Source organism: Hemiscyllium ocellatum, chromosome 11, assembly GCF_020745735.1.
Source record: "Hemiscyllium ocellatum isolate sHemOce1 chromosome 11, sHemOce1.pat.X.cur, whole genome shotgun sequence".
In the NCBI taxonomy this organism is placed as follows: Eukaryota; Metazoa; Chordata; class Chondrichthyes; order Orectolobiformes; family Hemiscylliidae; genus Hemiscyllium; species Hemiscyllium ocellatum.
The window spans coordinates 92018831-92042619 of record NC_083411.1 but is presented as its reverse complement, the minus strand read 5'-3'; the positions used below and the strand labels follow the sequence as shown (position 1 = coordinate 92042619).

Genomic DNA, 23789 nt, shown 5'->3' with positions numbered 1-23789 from the left:
AGAGGAAAAGATCATTTTAATTTTTATTTAAATTGCCAACAACAAATGAGCTTTGACATTTCTTAAAATTAAAAATAAGCATCTGCAAGGTGTTTGGCAAGCTTATATGACTAAATGTATCTGTAAGAATTTTTGGTTAATGTCTCTGTTGAAACCAGTTAAAACAAAGAAGCTAATGCCCCTATTAAGGAATTCAAAAACATTAAGGAACTAAATTGGGTAATCCTGCAACAAGACTATTGAAAATGATTCCAAGTCTATACACCTTTCAAACCTTTGTCTAACAGCTAAGAAACATACCTTTGATAAATCAGTAAAAATAGCAGGGCTGTTGTTTTTAATCCAAGCCATTAGAGGGCTATATGGCAATAATTCATCATGAAAATGCTTATGGATGGGCAAGATTAGCTCTCCCGACTGTTGCAACAAGCCAATGTTTTGGTCATTTCCCTTAAACACAATGGAAATAACATTTTTAAAGCTCTAATACATTTAACAACCGAAATTAAGAAACTTAATTGATCCATCCCAGAATTTTCAAATATTTCAATAATATCTACATGACTGTATGAATGAACATTCCAAAAGAAAAAAAATCTAAGAAGTAACATATTTATTCATGAATAAATAAGCTTCTTTTTTAAATTAAACTGTCTAACATTCAGTTTGGCTAGATTTGGAATATTGCGATCAGACCTGGTTGCCACATTACCAGAAGAGTAAAAAGTGAGGTCTGCAGATGCTGGAGATCACAGCTGAAAATGTGTTGCTGGTTAAAGCACAGCAGGTCAGGCAGCATCCAAGGAACAGGAAATTCGATGTTTCGGGCCGGAGCCCTTCATCAGGAATCCTGATGAAGGGCTCTGACCCGATATGTCGAATTTCCTGTTCCTTGGATGCTGCCTGACCTGCTGTGCTTTAACCAGCAACACATTTTCAGACATTACCAGAAGAACATGGATGCTTTGGAGAGGGTGCAGAGAAGGTTTACCAGGATGTTGTCTGGTCTGGAGGATTTTAGTTATAAGGAGAAATTAGATAAACTCTGATCCTTTTCAATGGAAATTTGGAGATTGAGGGGTGACCTGATGCAGGTCTACAAAACTGTGAGAGGCATAGATAGGGTGGGTAATCAGAGGCTGTTTTTCAGGGTGAAAAGGTCAACTACAAGGGGCATGGGTCAAGGTGAGAGTAGGAAAGTTTAGGGGAGAAATGCAGAGAAAAGTTTTCACACAGAGGATGGTAGATGCCTGGAACAGACTGCCAGTGGAGGTGGTGGAAGCAGGCACATTGGCAACATTTAAGGTATATCTTGATAGTCACATGAACGGGAGGTGAATAGCAGGATAGAAATCATGTATGGGCAATAAGTAGCGGTCTAAATAAGGATTAGGAATCAGTGTAGGTGGGTTGAAGGGCCTGTTCCTGTGCTGTTTTGTATAGTATTATACTAATCAAAAGAACTTAAAGTCTTGACATATACCGACTTAATTGGTCTCAGCAAAGGTAGTTCAAGGATCTAACTAATTAATTTGGACGGCATTTCTGTGGGAAAGTAACTCCTAATCATAAGTTATACACATTGACCTGTATTTTAAACTGTCTGCAGATTGATAATATTTTGACATTCATGAGGTTAAGCCATTAATCATGGCTGTTGGCATCAATGAACCATATCCTAGAATAACGTAACTATTATGAATAATGTCTAATTCATTGGTTGGCTACTGGGGAGTGATCAACAGTCTTGAAACCATATGTCAACTAAGAGCCAAACTCTTAAGAGGAGGAAAAAGATTGATCAAAACATCTGATAAATATTTTAAAAGACAGGTTTTCGAGTATCACATTTACTACTTTGGTTTAAGAAAGCTAAAAGTCTGCACCAACTACCAAACACTGTTGCTTAACGTGCCATTGTGAACTCATATGTCGAGTCAATTTGTCAGCTTGAATCAATACTATACCTAGAACTGAATGAACACTGATTACCTAATCTCAGTTTTCCCAAATGATAATAAATCATTCAAGGACTTATTTTAATGCTGAATATTTGACATGGAAGACTTAATCATGCTGTTCGTGGTTAGACTGTGAATTACTGACGAAACATTTGGATCTGGAATTATTCGGTAGATGCAAAATAAGAAGTATGTCATTATTAACAGAAAAGAAAGAAAATGGTTTCCAGATAATTTGTGAAGAGCTGACCACCACATCGGCATCTCATCAACTTAGGTAAAGAAAGGTTGGCTAAAGATGATATTCTAACACTCTCTATTCATTCTCAAGTATTTGGTTCGCTTTTTCAGTAATTGATGAATTCTCTCCAAAATAAATAAGGACACTGGACAATAATATACCCTTGAAACTATTGTTTATAACAAAGTAAATTTTACAAAATCTTTGTCATCAGATTCTATCACAAGAAACCAAGAACCAACCAGTTACATTATTTAGCAGTGCACATACCTGTAGTACAAATAAATTATTAATATGCTGTATGAATCGACTTTCAAATAGCTGCCGTAAAGTTTCAAACTTTATTAATTGTTCTACCACACTTTCCAGTTTCCGATGGCCTAATAAAATCAGAATTTTAAAGTGAAGTTAAATTACTACTGATAACTATACGTATGAATAATTTGATTTCACAATTATCCTACTAACTTATAATTCTTTTTGACCCAAACTCCAGTTTGAAAATAAATGCCTGGCACAACCTTCTAATGTTAAACATCAATTTATAGCATTCCTTGTCTGAATAACATGATGCTGTAACAACGACTTACTAAAAATCTTCAAACTGCAGCTATTTTTACATGGGCAGTTTCATTTTCTTCTTGGGTAGGTGAAATAGTAAAAATAAATCATTATGAAGAATCACTATTCAGTGCACTATTACCTACTTAGGGTTTAAAATTTATGGTCTCATCAGCTTGTACTGCATTATTACCTTATTTATAAATATAATTGTATATTACACCTTATATTTTGCAAAGTTTTAATAACAATATGGTCCGTGATGTGTGCAGACTGATCCTAACCAGCACCAGGTTAAGCTGTTGATAGCAGTAGAGAGCATGATTTTGCTACTTTGGGCAATTCAAAAATGGGGAATGTTGGGAAATTAGCATACCTGATTTTCCTATCTATGGTGGTACTAACAGTGCAGATAAAATCAGCGATCTGTCTTTACTTCCACCACATTTGAAATGTTAGCTCCTATTCACAAGTGTGAAAATGTCACTGCAGGAATTCTGTGTTGGTAAGAAGAATGCAAGCAGTAATAGAGAGGAGGTTATTGATAATTTGTCTGCATTTCTGGTTACAGTGGACTGTTTCCTGTCTGTAAATGTGAGAAGGTTCAAAATATAAACTTAAGGAAAATTTGCACTAGGTCATATGGTTTCATACCCAAACAAAATTATAATCATAAACAATAAAGCAGATAGATAACATAATATAAATGGTTATTAAAATTAATAATCATGGGATTCTGGCTGGATCAGCATATATTGCCCATTCCTTGCTGCTCTCGAGAAGGTGGTTGCAAGCTGTCTGCTTGAACCATTACATTCCATTTAGTGTAGGAACACCCACAATGCTGTTAAGGGAGGGAGTTCCAGAGTTTTTCACCTGTCAATATTAAATAATTGGTGATATATTTCTATGTCACGATGGTGATCCATTGATTCTAGCTTTGCTTGGACTTCTGAAGTCCACAGATGCCTCCTTGAGCAAAGTGCTTTAATAACTCAAAATGCTACATCTAATCCGAATATTATTCACCAATTATTACTGGTGTGGCCAACTATTCTATACCCCAACATAGAATAAAGCCCAACAAAAATATTTTTAAACTTTGTCATCTTTGAAAGGTAAATTAAATCTCTTCTAACTGAAATATCTATTCCCAATTAAATATTGTACTTACTAGTGTAGGTACTCCTCAAAAATCTAGTGCCACATGGACAAAACTCAGAAAACAACCTTTTGTAGGGAGTAGTTAATCAGTCCATAAAAGTCAACAGTTTGTCTTATATTTAACTAAAGAATTTCTTACTTCTTAAAAAGATTATTCACTGATTTCTTGTGAACATTTAGCAAATGAATGGTTTAAATAAATAATGTTAGAAAAATTCCCACTGATTTTCTTAATACTTCTGAGGATTGGGAAATATTTTGCTGTGCAGTTCTACTGATGCACATAACCTTTAGTATCTCAGAAAACAGTAATATCAACCAGGCAGTCATTCGATGAGCATCAGCAAATTATTTAGCCATTGGATGCGTTACAATTTCAGTCCATTCATCCACATTTTTCAACTACTGATATCAATCAGGAGTGTGAGTGTGGTGGGTGGTAGTTCTTGGAACAAGAAGGACACTTGCTCATGGTAAGAACTTGTGTATGGAATTTTTTAATGTAGCAGGGTCATTGGCTGCAGTTATCACATAGTTCTGACGGACTAGGGGACTATTTAGATCTGACCACTTGTCACTGGTGTATCAGAAGAACTTGCAGATTGACAACCAATCTGTTTAGCCAAGTTATTATACACTGTGACTATCAAGTCCTGAGAGGGAACTTGAACCTGGAGCTTCTAGCCCAGAGATAGGGTCATTATCATTGTACTGCAAGACCATATCAGGTCAAAGAACTCTGTTAATTCTCCTCACATTTTAGTCAACTGCTGCTGAAGACAAATGTGGAATACTATTGTTGCCCTGACCAAGTTGCCCTGGGATGGCACATTTGCTCAGTGGTTAGCACCAACTAGGTAAAAACAATGACTGCAGATGCTAGAAACCAAATTCTGGATCAGTAGTGCTGGAAGAGCACAGCAGTTCAGGCAGCATCCGAGGAGCAGTAAAATCAATGTTTTGGGCAAAAGCCCTTCATCAGGAATAAAGGCAGAGAGCCTGAAGGGTGGAGAGATAAGCTAGAGGAGGGTGGGGGTGGGGAGAAAGTAGCATAAATAGGTAAGTGGGGGAGGGGATGAAGGTGATACGTCAGGGAGGAGGGTGGAGTGGATAGGTGGAAAAGAAGATAGGTAGGTAGGACAAGTCATGGGGACAGTGCTGTGCTGGAAGTCTGGAATTAGGGTGAGGTGGGGGAAGGGGAAAATGAGGAAATAATTGAAGTCCACATTGATGCCCTGGGGTTGAAGTGTTCTGAGGCAGAAGATGAGGCGTTCTTCCTCCAGGCGTCTGGTGGTGAGGGAGCGGCGGTGAAGGAGGCCCAGGACTTCCATGCCCTTGGCAGAGTGGGAGGGAGAGTTGAAATGTTGGGCCACAGGACGGTGTGATTGGTTGTGCGGGTGTCCCGGAGATGTTCCCTAAAGCGCTCTGCTCGGAGGCGTCCAGTCTCCCCAATGTAGATGAGACTGCATCGGGAGCAACGGATACAATAAATGGTATTGGTGGATGTGCAGATAAAACTTTGATGGATGTGGAAGGCTTCTTTAGGGCCTTGGATGGAGGTGAGGGAGGAGGTGTGGGCGCAGGTTTTGCAATTCCTGCGATGGCTGGGGAAGGTGCCAGGATGGGAGGGTGGGTCGTAGGGGGGTGTGGACCTGACCAGGTAGTCACGGAGGGAATGGTCTTTGCGGAAGGCGAAAAGGGATGGGGAGAGAAATACGTCCCTGGTGGTGAGGTCTTTTTGGAGGTGGCGGAAATATCGGCGGATGATTTGGTTTATGCAAAGGTTGGTAGGGTGGAAGGTGAGTATCAGGGGTGTTCTGTCCTTGTTACGGTTGGAGGGGTGGGGTCTGAGGGCGGAGGTGCGGGATGTGGACGAGATGCGTTGGAGGGCATCTTTAACACGTGGGAAGGGAAATTGCGGTCTCTAAAGAAGGAGGCTCTCTGGTGTGTTCGGTGGTAGAACCGGTCCTCCTGGGAGCAGATACGACGAAGGCGGAAGAATTGGGAATACGGATGGCATTTTTGCAAGAGGTAGGGTGGGAAGAGGTGTAATCCAGGTAGCTGTGGGAGTCAGTGGGTTTGTAAAAAATGTCAGTGTCAAGTCGGTCATCATTACTGGAGATGGAGAGGTCCAGGAAGGGGAAGGAGGTGTCAGAGACGGTCCAGGTAAATTTAAGGTCAGGGTGGAATGTGTTGGTGAAGTTGATGAATTGCTCAACCTCCTCACGGGAGCATGAGGTGGCGCCAATGCAGCCATCAATGTAGCGGAGGAAGAGGTGGGGAGTGGTGCGGGTGTAATTACGAAAGATTGACTGTTCTACGTAGCCAACAAAGAGACAGACATAGCTGGGGCCCATACGTGTGCCCATGGCTACCCCTTTGGTCTGGAGGAAGTGGGAGGATTCGAAGGAGAAATTATTAAAGGTGAGGACCAGTTCGGCCAAACGAATGAGAGTGTCGGTGGAAGGGTATTGTTGGGGACGTCGGGAGAGGAAAAAATGAAGGGCTTGGAGGCCCTGGTCATGGCGGATGGAAGTGTAGAGGAATTGGATATCCATGGTGAAGATGAGACATTGGGGGCCGGGGAAACGGAAGTCTTGGAGGAGGTGGAGGGCATGGGTGGTGTCTCGAAAGTATGTGGGGAGTTCCTGGACTAGGGGGGATAGGACAGTGTTGAGGTAGGTAGAGATGAGTTCAGTGGGGCAGGAGCATGCTGAGACAATGGGTCGGCCAGGGTGGTCAGGCTTGTGGATATTGGGAAGGAAGTAGAACCGGGCAGTGCGAGGTTCTTGGACTATGAGGTTGGAAGCTGTGGATGGGAGATCGATTGAGGTGATGAGATTTTGTATGGTCTGGGAGATGAAGGTTTGGTGATGGGCGGTGGGGTCATGGTCGAGGGGGCGGTAGGAAGAGGTGTCCTCGAGTTGGTGTTTGGCTTCAGTGGTGTCGAGGTCAGTGCGCCAGAGTATCACTGCACCCCCTTTATCTGCTGGCTTGATGGTGAGGTTGGGATTGGAGCAGAGGGATTGGAGGGCTGCGCGTTGTGAGGGTGAGAGATTGAAGTGGGGGAGGGGGGTAGACAGTTTGAGGTGGTTAATGTCCCGGCGGCAGTTGGAAATGAAGAGGTCGAGGGCGGGTAATAGGCCAGCGCGGGTTGTCCAGGTGGATGCAGTGTGTTGGAGGTGGGCGAAGGGGTCCTTGGAAGGTGGGCGGGAGTCCTGATTGTGAAAGTAAGCTCAGAGGCAGAAGAAGTGTTCGATGTCATGGCATGTATTAAATTCATTGATGCGTGGATGGAAGGAGATGAAGGTGAGTCCTTTGCTGAGGACTGATAACTGCCTGCCTCACAGTGCCAGGGACCCCGGTTTGATTCCAGCCTTGGGTGACTGTCTGCATGGAGTTTGCACATTCTCCCCATGTCTGCGTGGGTTTCCTCCAGGTGTTCCGGTTTCCTCTCATAATCCAAAGATGTGCAGATTAGGTGAACTGGCTATGCTAAATTGCCCATAGTGTTCAGGGATGTGTTAGTTAGGGGTAAATGTAGAGTAATAGGGTAGGGGAATGGGTTCGGGTGGGATACTCTTCAGAAGGTCAGTGTGGACTTGTTGGGCCAAAGGGCCTGTTTCCACACTGTAGTGATTATGTGATTCAAATTTAGATAGCATTATGCAAATAAAGGCTCCTACTGACCAAAGCCTGGACATTCTTAGCTTCCGTTCATTTTTAAAATTTAAATGAGCTGTCTCCTATTGACCAAAAGTTGTTGAATGTTTGGTTGTCTCAAACATAGAGACAGTACTTTGTAGACAGATTTTTAAATTTAGGTTCATTGAGGTGAGGGTTCATGATGCCAAGGAATGCAGACAAAAATACATTTCAGGTCAGATAGGAGAGAAATCTACCCAACAAAATAGAGGGAGAGAACAGAAATACCTTTATCAATGTCAAGTTGTTTCAATATGATTTATTTCTAAATTAGCTCACTATATCTCTCAGTTGTCTCAAGCTGGTTGTAAAATACCCAAACAAGAAGCTAATGTTGAAGACCAAATGGGAACTAAGATTCTAAAAAAGAAATTATCAATTTGTGGGATGTGGATTTCGTTAGCTGCCTAACATTTATTGCCCATCCCTAGTTGCCTTTGGGAAGTAGTGGTGAGCTGGCTTCAACCCGCAGTAGTCTGTCTATGTGGGTTGACATACAATACCACTGGGAAGGGAATTCCAGAATTTTGACCCATCCACAGTGAAGGAATGATGATATATTTCCAAGTCAGGTTAGCGAGTGACTTATAGGGGAGCTTGAAGGTGGTGGTGCTCCCATGTAACTTCTGCCGTATCCTTCTAGATCAAAGTGGTTGTGGGTATGGAGGTGCTGTCTAAGGATCTTTGGTGAACTTTCTGCAATGCATCTTATAGACAGTACACATTACTGCTATTACATGAAGAAGCAACAAAGAAGATTGATGAGGGCAGAGCAGTTATATGGACTTCAGTAAGGTGTTCCTGATGAAGGGCTCTGGCCCGAAACGTCGAATTTCCTGTTCCTTGGATGCTGCCTGACCTGCTGTGCTTTAACCAGCAACACATTTTCAGCTCTGATCTCCAGCATCTGCAGACTTCACTTTTTACTCTTCAGTAAGGTGTTCGACAAGGTTCCCCATGAGACTGATTAGCAAGGTTAGATCTCATGGATACAGGGAGAACTAGCCATTTGGATACAGAACTAGCTCAAAGGTAGAAGACAGAGGGTGATGGTGGAGGGTTGTTTTTCAGATGGGAGGCCTGTGACCAATGGAGTGCCACAAGAATCGGTGCCTCTATTTTTTGTCATTCACATAAATGATTTGGATGCGAGCATAAGAGGTACAGTTAGTAAGTTTGCAGATGACACCAAAATTGGAGGTGTAGTGGACAGCGAAGAGGGTTACCTCAGATTACAACAGGATCTGGACCAGATGGGCCAATGGGCTGAGAAGTGGAGTTTAATTCAGATAAATGCGAGGTGCTGCATTTTGGGAAAGCAAATCTGAGCAGGACTTATACACTTAAGTGTAAGGTCCTTGGGAGTGCTGCTGAACAAAGAGATCTTGGAGTGCAGGTTCATAGCTCCTTGAAAGTGGAATCGCAGGTAGATAGGATAGTGAAGAAGGCGTTTGGTATGTCTACCTTTATTGGTCAGAGTACTGAGTACAGGAGTTGGGACGTCATGTTGTGGCTGTACAGGATATTGGTTAGACCACTGTTGGAATATTGTGTGCAATTCTGGTCTCCTTCCTATCGGAAAGATGTTGTGAAACTTGAAAGGGTTCGGAAAATATTTACAAGGATATTGCCAGGGTTGGAGGATCTGAGCTACAGGGAGAGGCTGAACAGTCTGGAGCTGTTTTCCCTGGAGCGTCGGAGGCTGAGGGGTGACCTTATAGAGATTTACAAAACTATGAGGGGCATGGATAGGATAAATAGGCAAAATCCTTTCCCTGGGGTCGGGACGTCCAGAACTAGAGGGCATAGGTTTAGGGTGAGAGGGGAAAGATATAAAAGAGACCTATGGGACAACTTTTTCACGCAGAGGGTGGTACATGTATGGAATGAGCTGCCAGAGGATGTGGTGGAGGCTGGTAAATTGCAACATTTAAGAGGCATTTGTAGGGGTCTATAAATAGGAAGGGTTTGGAGGGATATGGGCCGGGTGCTGGCTGGTGGGACTAGATTGGTTTGGGATGTCTGGTCGGCATGGACGGGTTGGAACGAATGGTCTGTTTCCATACTGTACATCTCTATGACTCTCTGTCGGCGGTGGAGGCAGTGGATGCTAGTCCCAATCAAGCATGCTACTTTGTCTTGGATGATGTCAAGCTTCTGAGTGTCGTTGGAGCTGCACTCATCCAGGCAAATGGGGAATATTCCATCACACACCTGACTTGTACTTTGCAAATGATCGGCAGGCATTAAGGAGTCAAGAGGTGAGTTAGCCACCAGAATATTCCTAGCCTCTGACCAGATCTTGGAGCCATTATGTTTATGTGGTGAGTACAGTTGAGTTTTTGGTCAATGTTAACCTCCAGCTTGCTGGTAGTGACTGATTCAGTGATGGTAACACCATTGAATATCAAGGGGTGGTGATTAGATTGTCTCTTATTGGTGACAGTTTTAGCCTGGTATTTGTGTGGTCGAAATGTGACTTGTCACTTGTCAGCTTAAGTCTGGATATTATCCAGATCTTGTTGCATTTGAACATGGACTGCTTCAGAATGAGAAGTTGAGAATGGTGCTGAACATTGTTTGCCAATGATTGCACATTCTCACTTCTGATGGAGGGAAGATCATTAATGAAGCAGTTGAAGATAGTTGGGCCGAGGACACTACCCTGAGGAACTCCTGCAAAGTTGTCATGCAGCTTAGATGACTGACCTCCAATGACCAAGACTATCTTTCTCTATGACAGGTATGACTCCAACCACAGAGACTTTGCCCCTCATAACCATTGATTCCAGTTTTGCTCCTAAATGCCACACTCAGTCAAATGCAGCCTTGATATTAAGGGCCATCTCTTTCACTTCACCTCTGGAATTCAGCTCTTTTGTCCATGTTTGAGCCAAGGCTGTAATGAGGTTAGGAGCTGAGTGGCCCTGGCGGAACCAAAAGTGGGCATCACTGAGCTGGTTGATAGCACTGTTGGTGACACCTTCTATAACTTTACTGGTGATCAAGAGTAGACTGATGGGGTAATAATTAGCTGGATTGGATTTATCTTGCTTTTTATGTACAGGACATACCTGGGCAATGTTCCCATTGCCAGGAAAATGCCAGTGTTGTAACTGGACTGGAAGAGCTTGGTTAGGGGAGCGGAATGCTCTGGAGCAAAGGCCTTCAGTACTATTGCTGGAATCTTGTCAGAGCCTTTGCAACATCCAATGTCTCCAATTGTTTCTTGATATCATGTGGGCTGAATCAAATTGGCTGAAGGCTGGTACCTGTAATGCTGGGGACCACTGGAGGAGGCCGAGATGGCTCATCCACTTGACACTTCTGGCTAAGGATCACTGCACTGATGTTCTGGGCTCTTCCATCACAGAGGATAGGGATATTTATGGACACTCTTCCTCCAGTGAGTTGTTTAATTGTCCACCATCATCAATGATGGGATGTGGCAGGACTGCGGAGCATAGATCTGATCTGTTGGTTATGAGAAGGCTCAGCTCTGTCTATCACTTGCTGCTAATGCTATTTGCATGCAAGTAGTCCTGTTTAGTAGTTTCACTAGGTTGACACCTCATTTTCACGTATGTCTGGAATTGTTCCTGACATGCTCTCCTGCATTCTCCATTGAACCAGGGTTGATCCTCTGGCTTGATGGCAATGGTTAATTGGGGGAATATGCCATTCATGGAGTTACAGATGGTGCTGCAGTACAATGCTACTGTTGTTGATGGCCCACAGCACCTCATGGATGCCCAATCTTGAGGTGCTGGATCGGTTCAAAGCTGTCCTATTTAGCATGGTGGTTGTGCCACACAACACAATGGAGGTTACTCTCAATGTGAAGGCAGGTCTTTGTCTCCACAAGGACTGTGTAGTGGTCACTTTTACCGATACTAACATGGATTGATGCACCAGTAGCTGACAGATTGGTGCGGATGAGGCCAAGTATGTTTTTCGTTTTGTTGGTTACTTTACTAACTGCTGCAGATCCAGTATAGCAGCTATGTGTTTAGGACCCGACCCAGCTTATTCAGTAAGATTGTTGCAAAGTCACTCTCGGTGATGGACAATGAAATCCCCACAATCCGAGTACATTATGTGTCCTTGTCATCCTCAGTGCTTCCTCTAAGTGTTGTTCAACATAGATGAGTACCTATTCATCAGTTGAGGGACAACGGTACTTGGTAATCAGCAGGAGGTTTCCTTGTCCATGTTTAACCTGAAGCCACAAGAATTCATGAGTTGTAGGAGTCAATGTTGGGGACTCCCAATGCAACTCCCTCCTGAATGTATAAAACTGTGCCACCACCTCTGCTGCGTCTATCCTGCCAATGGTAGAGGACATAATCAGGGATGGCGATGGTGTCATCTGGGACATTGTCTGTAAGGCATGATTCTGTGAATATGATTACGACAGGCTGTTGCTTGACTAATTTGTGAGACTGCTCTCCCAATTTTGTCACTAGCCCCCAGATGTTAGTAAGGAGGACTTTGCAGAGTCAACAGAACTGTTTCTGCCATTGTCTTTTCTGATGCCTCGGTTAATGCCAGGTGATCTGTCTGGTTTCATTTCATAGAGATTTTGAAGCGATTGATACAAGTGAATGGCTGGTTAGGCCATTTCAGAGGGAAACTGACAGTTAACCACATTGCTGTATCTGGAGTCACATGTAGGTCAGACCAGGTGAAGAGGGAAAATTTCCTTCTCTAAAAGACATTAATGAACCTACAGAATTTTGACAAGTTGCCTAGCTGTGAGCAAAGTTGAGACAGACCCATCTTGCCTCAAGATGGTTTCTTATTTTGTAAGTAGTGAAATGCAGTTTAAATGGCAATAATACCCTTCAAATGTAGAATAACTGAAGCAGTTTTGGGAGCTGTAAGCTATATAAAAGGTAAATGATAGAAGAGAGAAAATATAGCCATACCTGGAAACAACTTAACATTCATGCAATTATTCAGAGCTTCAACAGCAAGAATGCAAGACTGTAAATTTTCAGGTGTGCACAGATCACCATCTCTTAATGCATGTTCATGTTCTTTATCGAGGTCCAACTTATTCTATCAGAATAACAACAATATTTTAAAGAACCAATCAGATGTTCGCATCACGTTGTAACATTAAAAAATGTGATAAATACAAGGTTATAATCTGAGAAATGTTATTTTAGAATTGACCAATGTACAAATTAAGTTTAGATCAAATAATCATTGAATTATAACAGAAAGGAGTAAAAAAGGATTATGTTATTTCCTGATGGACCAGAAGGTTAATTATAAGTATCCCTGCTAGCAGTCCTGCAGACATTGAGGTTTATGACCTTTATCCTAGATTACTGTATACAGTTCTGGTCTCCTTACTTAAGGTTCACTTGGCTGATTCCTGGGGTGAAGGGCTTGTCTTATGAGGAAAGGCTACATCTTTGTTTTTATTGAACTTAGATACATTTAGAGTGATCTTATTGAAATGTATAAAATAGTTAGGGGATTTGACAGTGTGAATATTGAGAAAATGTTTACATTCATGAGGGAATGGAGGTTGATTTCTAAAATAAGGGATCTCCAAGTTAAGACAGAGATGAAGAGGAATTTCTCCTTTTAGTGGGAAATTAGTGTTTGGAATGGGGTTAAGCTAATGCATTATATTTTTTCAAAGCTGAGTTAGACAGATTTTTGAACAACGGAGTCAAGGGATACAGACATGAAAGTGGACTTAAGGTCACAGTCTGACCACAAATAATCTTATTGAATGGCTGAGCAGGTTGGATGGTTTACAAGGCTATCCCAGCTCCCATTCCTTAATTTCTTTGAATAAATTCAAAACTCAGATTGACAAATCACTTCAAGGGAATCAAGGAATGTTGGGAGCACGGAGGAAAGAAAAATTGACGTAGACTATTAATCTTGATTTTATTGTTTGGCAAAGCAGGGTCAAAGAACTGAATGTTTTCTCCTGTTCCTTCTGTTATGTTTTTATGATGCAGTATATGAATTTTGTCAAATTCAACCTCTTGACTCTGATCATTTTCTCAGAATTACTAACCCAGTCTCAGTCTCCAGATAATTGGAGGTCAGACATACCCTGGACAATGTGTGTCACGTTTATACGGAAGTCCCACTATATTTATAATGTGGGAATTTCCTTGGATGTTTACATTTTCAATGGGCAATTATCCAGTGCTTGAAGCCTTTAGTTCGAGTTTAAGACTTGAGAGGGTTCTAACCGGCTTGCCTGAGTAGTGAACCCGGAAAAAGGGTGCAGCATAACTCCTGGCTAACTATAAAAGTAACTCCCAACCAAGCACACAGCCACTTCCAAAGTACCTAATGTGACCTAATTCCCCCACCCTGCAATGGATTAAATTCATGCCTATCCAGGCTATCAACCCAACTGCCAACGTAGCACCTGTATCCCTCATGCATTTAACATACACACTTAACTTCTCCAGTAGCTTTTAAAGTGCCTTCAAAGGCTTTAAATCTTGGAACATGGCAGCTCATGTTAAAAAGGAGATTTCACCATGATCTGTGTCACTACTGGTTGCATGGATTCCTGGCATGGTCGAGAATGTTTGGGCCATGAAGGCTCCTGATCAGACATTTGAACGTATAACTCCTTCAAAGGCAAGGGTGTATTTTCTGATAGATCAGAATCGGAAACAGGCTCAACTTGTCAATAGGAGAAATAAATAATTCCAAAATTGAATAATTAAAGGCAAAAATTAAAAACTTAGCTTTTCATTTCACATCATTCATGATTTTATCTTTCGTGATAGAACCATGGCTCTTATTCTTTATATTTTGACCACATCTTATGAAGACTTCATGCAATTTATTAGTCTTTTATATACCACACAATCATAATTAGAGTCAATAGTTTACTCACTATAACAGGCGAAAGTGAAAAATAGATATACATAGATCCAGATACAGTAAGTACTTTTCAAATTACTAACTCACTTAATCATTACTAGCTGTCTCACCTGATGCAATTTGCTTACCACAAGAAAAATGACTTCCTCTAAAAGTTTTTGTTGGTTACAATCAATGACTTGTAATTGGTAATTGCTTTGGTGAATATGATCCATCTGTTCTTTAACACTCTGTAACAACTCTTCGTACGTTTGAAGGGTCTGCTCAATGCTCCTCACTTCAACAAGAGCCACATCAATCAGTTCCATCATTTCAGTTACTTGCTTCTCGGACACAATGATTGACCGTATGTTTTCCTGAAGTACAAATATAATATAATTACTAGTACCTACACAATCTATAATGTATACCGTGAGTGGAAACATATGCATGCACATACACAATCATTTTAGATGATAAAGATACTGTATTTTACTGAAAAACAGTACTTACTTCATGTATTCCCTATTTCATAGTGAATGAATTGCTGATTTAATTGCAACATCAAATTCTTGTAAAACTTTGAGCATCTACAATCACCATTGGACAATTTTAAAAGTAAGTAAAATTTAATTTTTCAACTGGAAATTTGTAAGATCTATGTAGATCAGGTAATCTGAGCATACATTGATCTAGCTTAGATGGAGCTTCAATCTTAAGTATTGAAATTATATAGAAAAAGAAACAAAAAAAAGAGATGGATTATGTACAAACATTATATCATTATGGTGTTATTTGTTCATTGATAATACATTTTAGCATGTGCAAATATTTCCTTTGCAACATAATAAAGCTAAAATATTTAACATTTTAAATTCTGCACTGGTATTCTGTCCTCCATTACAACTAACAAGGCTAAGCAGCTACAGTACACTAACTGTTGTGGGTTGAATATTGAATGTTAGTTCACTATGCTTGAGTATGTCTAGAACTCTGAAGCAGCCTTAAAAATTACTACGAGGTGTAAAGCATATTCACAAGATGCAACTCAATATATTTTGCTTATTGTAAATTTTTTTTTGCACAGGCCACAGTAACTGAAGTACTGGAAAATTCACACTGGAGTAGAACCTAATGTAAAAACAACAGTTCTTTAGGGATGAAATCTATTTTTACAATAATTTCTCAGTACCTACACTCAAATATTTTTTCTTCATAGTGTTATGAAGCTGTATATGTGTATTGTATCTTTAAGAGAGTGAAGAACTTGACAAGTACACTTAGTGCTGGAGAATTTACAAAGTAATATTTGGTTCAGAATAGATAGGACTGGCTGAGTTGCTATGAGACAAATACAGTTTGAATTTGGTCAATCAGTTTAAATTATACCCAAAAATACCAAATTCTAATCAAGTTTGAATTTAGTATATTGACAATATTAAAATCCAATGACACAATCCAATGCTTTGGGGGTATGAGACTGGGGAAAATTGAACAGTTGAGCAGAGAACTGTCAAACTAACGATATCTGCAAATTGCCCAGAGAATAGTTCTCTTAAAGGTACCTTTATCGATCAGTAACCTGAGAAGCAGAATCCCCAAGAAGAAAAGACTGGATTACAGAGAAGAACTGAAAGCTGCCTGGTTTTAAGATAAGAAGTTTTGTTTTCTAATCTGAATCGGGCGTCTTATTGGACTAGTATTGTAAAAGGAGAAGGTAAAAGATAGGTTAGAGAAAGGAGTTGTAAATAGTTGTTAGCTAATTATTCTCAGTTATCCTTCAAGAAATAAAGTTGCTCATTTTTACTTTAACTAGTTCTTGGAATATCAATTTTTCACAGATTATTGCATAGGATAAATCTTTTCTGTTTTGCTGGTTTAAATTAAGCATGAGAGTTTACCCGTGTTGTAACAATATTGAAAACCCAAAATACAAAAACATTCATACTCTTAATTCAGAAACATGCCATATTGTAATTATATGTCTTAATTTCCTAAGGTTCATATTGTGTTTAATGAACACAATAAAAAAATCTTGTGCAACTTTCTGTGCCAACATTTAAACTTAATTAATTTTAAGAAAATTTCTAAATAACAAGACAAGCTTGTTATTTGAATACAGCTATACATCTGTGCACAACTGCGTTACAAATTGCTGGTGCTTGTAGTATATTTTGTTGATCTATATTACAGTAATGTCAGTGGTTAACATATTTGGATAATGCCTTTTTAGCCATTATACTCGTGAGGATTATAATTCATGATGAACACAATGAAAATTTGAAAATTAATTTCAATAATTAACTTCATACATGATATTTCCACATCATATTTATCACCATGTATTGTAGACTATTGACAGTAACACTTACTTGTGCCAGTTTGCAAAATAATTACCTCATCTAACACTTGGAGATCTTTACTCATTTTCTCCGCAAAAGCTTCTGAATTGGAAATAGACTGATCAAATTGCTCCATTAACTTCTCAATATCAAATGCCTCTTTCGATGTCAATTCTTGGTAAACATCTATGTCTTCTTCCTCTGCAACTCGCCCTCTTTTGTGCTGCTCCACTGCAGGGCGCAGACTCTCTAGAATACAATAACATTTTGTATCTTTCGATTATATTATTCAACCAATGTTTTATGATTAAAATCAATGTTCCATCGAATTTCTCTAAGCTGTGCTTAGACACTTGTTGCACTATGTACTCCTTAATAAGATGTTTTTTTTCCCCTGAAGTTAAACTTAATTCACAAAATTTATGTAAGTACATTTCATGACAATTAAAAGTGACTTTCTAAAAATGCAAACAAGATCAGCTCTTTAAATATAGTTTGTGGTCTGAGGTGTCTCATCACACTTACAATTATAGTTTACATTTATAACGTACAGTTCATCTCATATATTTTACAGTTTCTAATCAGTGTCCTGTGGCAGGATGGTCTGAGACAGTGGTTTTTCTCAACAAAATTCTATTGCAGCTACTGCAAACTGTAGTAAATCTCTTCATATATAGTCCTGGATATTGAAATGTGTCAATCAGCAACTTGGTTGCTGACAGCTCTCTATACTGGTAGGAGGATCTGGACAAATGCTGCAGCACTGTTGCTGTCACCTGCCTGGATCTGCTGCCGGATTACATACTGATGAGTGTCTGTGACCATTTTGAACTAGCTTCACGATCTTATACTTCACAATTACCTGATGAGGGAGCAATGCTCCGAAAGCTAATGCTTCCAAATAAACGAGTTGGACCCATAACCTGGTGTCGCGTGATTTTTAACTTTGTCCACCCCAGTCCAACATTGGCACCTCCAAATCTTGACTGCCAAAGCAAGGTCATTTTTTTTGGAACTGCACCAACTGATTCTCTGTTCCCTTCCTCATGAAGTCAAAACCATTTAAAAGTACAGGGAATATAGTCTGGAGAGACCAGAACATGGACTAAAATCTTGAAGGATATGGTAAAACAAAAACTGGACACACAGGAGCAATGTATCCTTGTGACTGTGACTAAGAACCTTGTCATTAGATGCAAGACATTCCCTGGACAGACTGTCCAAGTTAGTACGACTGTTAGGAGAAGGACTCTGGAACAATCAATCAGCATGTTGTTCTGGGTCAATCACCTTTGTCAAACCCGGAAAAAAATTATGGGAACAGGTTTTAAGCTTGTAGAACTAAGCTGGCACTCACTGCAAAGATGTAACTGAATACTGTTGTTATAATATAGAAACAGACAGCCGAACCAAATCAGCCTTTCAAACTCTCTGTTAATAACGTAGTAAAGTTAAACCATTAAGTTAAACCATCAAAGACTTTCAAAATATTCACTCTAACATTAATGAACTTTAAGAATATAAGGACATGGTCTATGATGTTCAAAGTTGTCTATTTTTGAGAAGAGAGCTATTATTGCAGTCTTATGCCAGAAATTCTTTCACCGAACGGAGCATGAACACTTTCGTTTTTCAATACACATCTGGATAAGGTTGGATATCTCAGAGTTTCTTAGCAAGTCATAACATTGGCTTCCTTAAGAATGACACATTATGTCAGGGCATAACATGCTTCATTTTGATTCATGTAAGGGCTCAGGAGTACGACTGTTGAAATATTGGTCTTTCTAACGTTCCCCACAGATTATCAACTCACACAGATGATATGAACACAACTGTTTCAGGGTTCTGTGTGGCATTGCTTCACAGGCCAAGGCAGCATCAAAGGAGAGAGCATTTACAATATTATCACCAAGTCCAGCAAGAATAGAAATTTCCAGTGATAGTTGCAGATGAAGATGCAGCAGATCAACATTCCCCAGAACTGAGGTCAATGACCAGATATTGCATCTAACGTCTTTGTTATCATTTTCTACAGCTCTAGGAAACAGAGTTGGTACAGACTACAGTTTTAGAATTAGAATCTCTACAGTGTGGAAGCAGGACCTTTGGCCCAGCATGTCCATACTGACCCTTCAAAGACCCAACCAGACCCACTCCCCTATCACTCTACATTCACCCCTGACTAATGTACCTAACGTACATATCCCTGAACACTATGCGTAATTTAGCAATTCACCTAACTTGCACATCTTTGGACTGTGAAAGGAAACTGAAGCATCCGGAAGAAACCCACACAGTCAAGGGAGAATATGCAAACTCCACATAGACAGTCACCCAAGGAATCAAACCCTGAATCCTGGCACTGTGAGGCAGCAGTGCTAACCACTGAGCTACTGTGTTACCGTCAAGGATGTCGAGGGCCATCATCGCCAAACTAAATCATTTGCTGGAGCAGGCCTTGTGCTCGGAAGGAAATGGTGACCATCAAGATTATATTGGCTTTGAATTTTTATGCTAGTGTCTTTATTTCAAAGGCCAACTAGTGAACTGTGAAATTTCTCAATCCTTGACTCACAAATACATCCATGATGTCAGTGATGAATATTTCTCCAGATTTTGATTTAGATTATGTTAGAGTTAAACTTCATTGTCACATGTACTCAAGTACAAAGGTAGTCATACCCTCTACCTGTCTCCACCTATCCCCACCTCACCATACTATCCTCACCCCACCCTCTTTATCTGCAGCTCCCCTTACACTCACCCCCCATCCTGAAGAAGGGTTATACCGGAAACGTCGACTTCTCCACCTCCTGATGCTGCCTGGCTTGCTGTGTTCTTCCAGCCTCCTGCTTGTCTACCTATTCTACCACACTTAATTACTTATTTATATATACACCCAGGTCTCTCTACCAAAATGTATCATCTTGCACTTCTCCCTATTAATCTTAATCTGCCACCTATCTGCCCATTGAAAAGTTTTCAATGCCTCCATACATGGCACAATCTTAAGTACAATTACCTAGATACAAAAACTTAAGAAACAGGTAGAAAGAAATAAGGAATAAAAGTTAAAAGGTAAACATTACAGTCCTTCTTCTTACTAAATCGAAAGTAGATGACACCTATGTATCTCTTGTCCCAGTGACAAACAGAGTCAAGTCGTATGGGAGTGGGACTGTCCATCATAACTGTCCACCAAGGTACATGATGCTATAGAATCACAGAATCGCGGAATTGTTATGGTGTAGGGGAGGCTATTTGGCCCATCATGCCTGCACTGGTTCTCTGAATGAGCGTTATGAATAGTGCCTTTCTCCTGCCTTTACCCCACATTTCCTGAATATTGTTTCTATTTAAAAGATTATCTCCTGCCCTCTCAATTGAACCTCCCTCTACCACACTTCCAATCAGCTTGTTCCAGACTACTCACCGAGTGTAAAGTGTTTGCTCACATCACACTTGCTTCTTTTGTAAATTACCTCTGCAAATTATCTTTGTCCTCTCATTCTCAACCCTTTTACGAAAGGGAACAATTTTTCCTGATTTACACTGTTCAGCCTTGTACTGATTTCAGAAAAACCTACCAAAGCTCCATTTAGCCTTCTCCTCTCCAAGAGAAACAGTCCCACATTCTTCAATTCATCCTCATAATTGAAGTTCTCATCTCTGTAACCATCCATTCATGAACACTTCTTATGCCACGCTCACAAATGCATTCACATTCTTCCTAAAATGTGGCATGTACAAACAATTTTCCAGTAGAGGTCTAATTAATCTCTTATACAAGTTCAGAATAATATCCTCACTCCTCTTTTCTATATCCCTGTTTAGAAAACTGCATGCTTTCTTAACTGCTTATTCTGCCTAACATTGACCCTCCCATCGACCAAACAGGTCATACCCTCTACCTGTCTCCACCTCACTATACTATCCCCACCCCACCCCCTTTATCTGCAGCTCCCCTTACACTCAACGGCATCCTGAAGAAGGGTTATACCGGAAACGCTGACCTCTCCACCTCCTGATGCTGCCTGGCTTGCTGTGTTCTTCCAGCCTCCTGTTTGTCTACCTATTCTACCTATCCTATATACACCCAGGTCTCTCTACCAAAATGTATCATCTTGCACTTCTCCCTATTAATCTTAATCTGCCACCTATCTGCCCAAATGCACTACTGCCATTTTACACTGTCATCCTCACAGTTTGCAATGCCTCCAAGTTTTGTATCATCCACATTATATTACATTACATCGATGTGAGAAACTCTGTAACCTTAAAGCTTGTCTTTAAACATTTAGACTAAAATGCAATGCTGAATTATAGAACACATTTGCTGCATACTTGAAAATAGACAGGCAGGAAGGCTCAGAAAAAGTGGGGAACCCAATGTATGCACAAGATAAAAACATCAGTGCTCACCAAGTGGTAACAGGATGTTCTAAGGCAATTAAGAACATTTGCCTTAACATCAGTGAATCTGTGTAAACAGGACACCAAATGATAACACTCACAGCTGTTCCCTTGTGAAACAAATGAACGTTTGATTCTGACCCCGAAACAAAATTCGGTACTATCAAAAGCCTTGTAATTGACGGTCAGGTCCTGTCAATTATAATGGATTCTTATCACCCTTTGCAAGCGAGGCAGACACAGAGGGAAAAACATCTTTGCTGTTATAAGTCCCTGACTTGAAAGTTCAAAAGGACTTAAGAGAGAGAGACCATTTCAGTGCTGAGGCTGCTGAAGCTAGTGAAAAATTAACTCTCAGCGCTTACCTGCTATGGATTGAAATTAATTGCATTTTTGAGACTTTGTGATGATACTGAGTAGCCATTACCGGTTATTAAATACAAACTCTGTAAAAGGTAATATTGATGAAGCTTTAACTGACTTGCTGTTCCTGCAGACCACTCTGCAGACCTTATAGACTGCCCCAATGCCAATTCTAACCAATCAAATCTTATGTCTTATTTGAATTTGAATCACAATCATGAAAAGAAAACAAGCTAATTTGAACTCTAATGAATCAGTTTAAATGCAACCTTACGGCAACATCTCAGCCTCAGGTATAGAATGGTTCAGTGCTTAAAAAGCAGGAGGCTGCTCCTAGTTTAGAAATTATTCTAGGCCTAACATTGAAAAGATTCTGGCACAATGTGTCAGGAAGCCATTTTATGGTCAAAGGTTTGCCCTCCTTGCTAAGAAGCCATTTTGTAAAACAATTGTATCTGATATGTCCTGGCAGGGGAGATACCAGATCAAGAGTGGAGCTTTGAGTTATTAGAGTTCGTGGAGATCATCACTGGATCATGATTGGATGTTGGAGGGTCATTTGGTTGTGCTGAACTGCTCTTTGTGGATCTTCATGCTGGCTTTGGCCTAACACCACTTCAGGGACTAGCCAACCTCGGAGCTATGGCCTCAGCAGCCACCCGCAGCCCAAACCAGGGCATTCGCAACACAGTCAGAGTGACTGTGAAGAAGGTGGAGGATCATACACCTGTTGATCAGATGGTGTTTGTCAAGAAGGTTTTGCTAGAATGTTGTGGGTTTGATGCAGTACACGTGTAAGGTGCTGGGTATTTGGTTCGGGAGGGTTGGGGCATGCGCCAAGTCTTGGGAGGAGCGTATCAGCAAAGTGAGGCAGAAACTGGACAGATGAAAGCCACAGTCGCCCTCCATCGTGGGGAAAAAACTTGGTCATCAGGTGTGAGGCACAGTCATTGCTGTTATATGTGGCACAGGTCTGGCCTATTCCCAGAACCTGGGCCATCTTCCAATTTATATAGAGATCAAAGATGGACCGGGTCCGAAGGGGCTCTCTGTACAAAGATCTGGGTAATGGGGGAAAAAAATGCACCCAATGCCACCCTCACCCTGATGGCCACATTTGTGTGTGGCTGCATCAAGCTGTGCGTGGATCCCCGGTCCACAAACACCAAGTGTCACTACGTACTGAGGTTCTACCTGTCCCCGGTGTTGCGAAGGATGGACCTGGCCTTGCTGCCATGGAATGCTCCGAATAGTTGGACCGCTCTGTATCACCTGTCCATCATGGAGAAGTTTATGAAGAAAAACACCTTTGACCACAAGTCCATCAGGAAGTGGTCAGCACGTAGTGTCCTTGAGACCCTTCGGAAAAAGGAGAGGGCGGATCCTATCAAGCGGTTCCCTGAGCAGATTGTCAAAGCCATTTGGCAGAATGCCTCATCGCCAAAACTTTCCAACAAGCACCAAGACATGGCTTGGCTGGTGGCGAGAAGGGCTCTGCCTTTGAGATCCTTTATGCACGCCCGGACTCTCAGCCGCACCGCATGCCTCTTTCTGGAATGTGCCTACGCAGAAGAAGTCTGGAGAGGAATGTAGTGGTGTTTGTCGAGGTTTGTTCCGCGCAGCGATGTGACGCGGGACTTCGTGCTCTATGGTCTGTTCCCCGGGACGCACACCGAGACGAATATCAACTGTGCCTGGAGGATCATCAACTCGGTGAAGAACGCTCACTGCGCGGTCCGAAACCTGTTGATCTTCCAGCTGAAGGAATAGACCCCGACAGAGTGTTACAGACTGGTACATTCCAAGGTCCAGGACTACGTGTTGAGGGATGTGCTGAAGCTTGGGGCAGCTGCCGCCAAGGAGCGGTGGGGAAAGACCACCGTGTAACATCTGCCTGCCTAAAGAAGAACAGGGGGCCCACGCAGTCATTTGGGCTCTGCTGACGCCTCAGCTAAATATATGGACATATGATTGATAAACGTACAGACCTGTATATAAAAATGATAAATTCTGATCTTTGTATGTAAATATTTACGTATGTATGGCATGACCAACTGTACAGACCATCAAATTATTTTATGAATAAAGTATATTTTTTGAAATAAAAAAAAGACATGTAAGCTGGACAGAAAATCCTGCCAGGCCCCCAAAGCCTCCCAGCAAAGGGGAAAACGACAGCTGCAT

At 41.1% G+C, this 23789-nt stretch overlaps 1 protein-coding gene across 1 annotated transcript in view; it reads right to left on the bottom strand.

Annotated features, from left to right (window-relative positions):
* Positions 1-23789, bottom strand: part of LOC132820241 (exocyst complex component 1-like) — a 101682-nt gene that overhangs the window by 50886 nt on the left and 27007 nt on the right. The window contains exons 4-8 of the mRNA XM_060832247.1: positions 16882-17075; positions 14634-14861; positions 12561-12693; positions 2473-2582; positions 301-450 (exon numbers count right to left, since the gene is read on the bottom strand). Coding sequence (XP_060688230.1) covers positions 301-450; positions 2473-2582; positions 12561-12693; positions 14634-14861; positions 16882-17075 — 815 coding nt within the window. The remainder of the gene's footprint in view (positions 1-300; positions 451-2472; positions 2583-12560; positions 12694-14633; positions 14862-16881; positions 17076-23789) is intronic.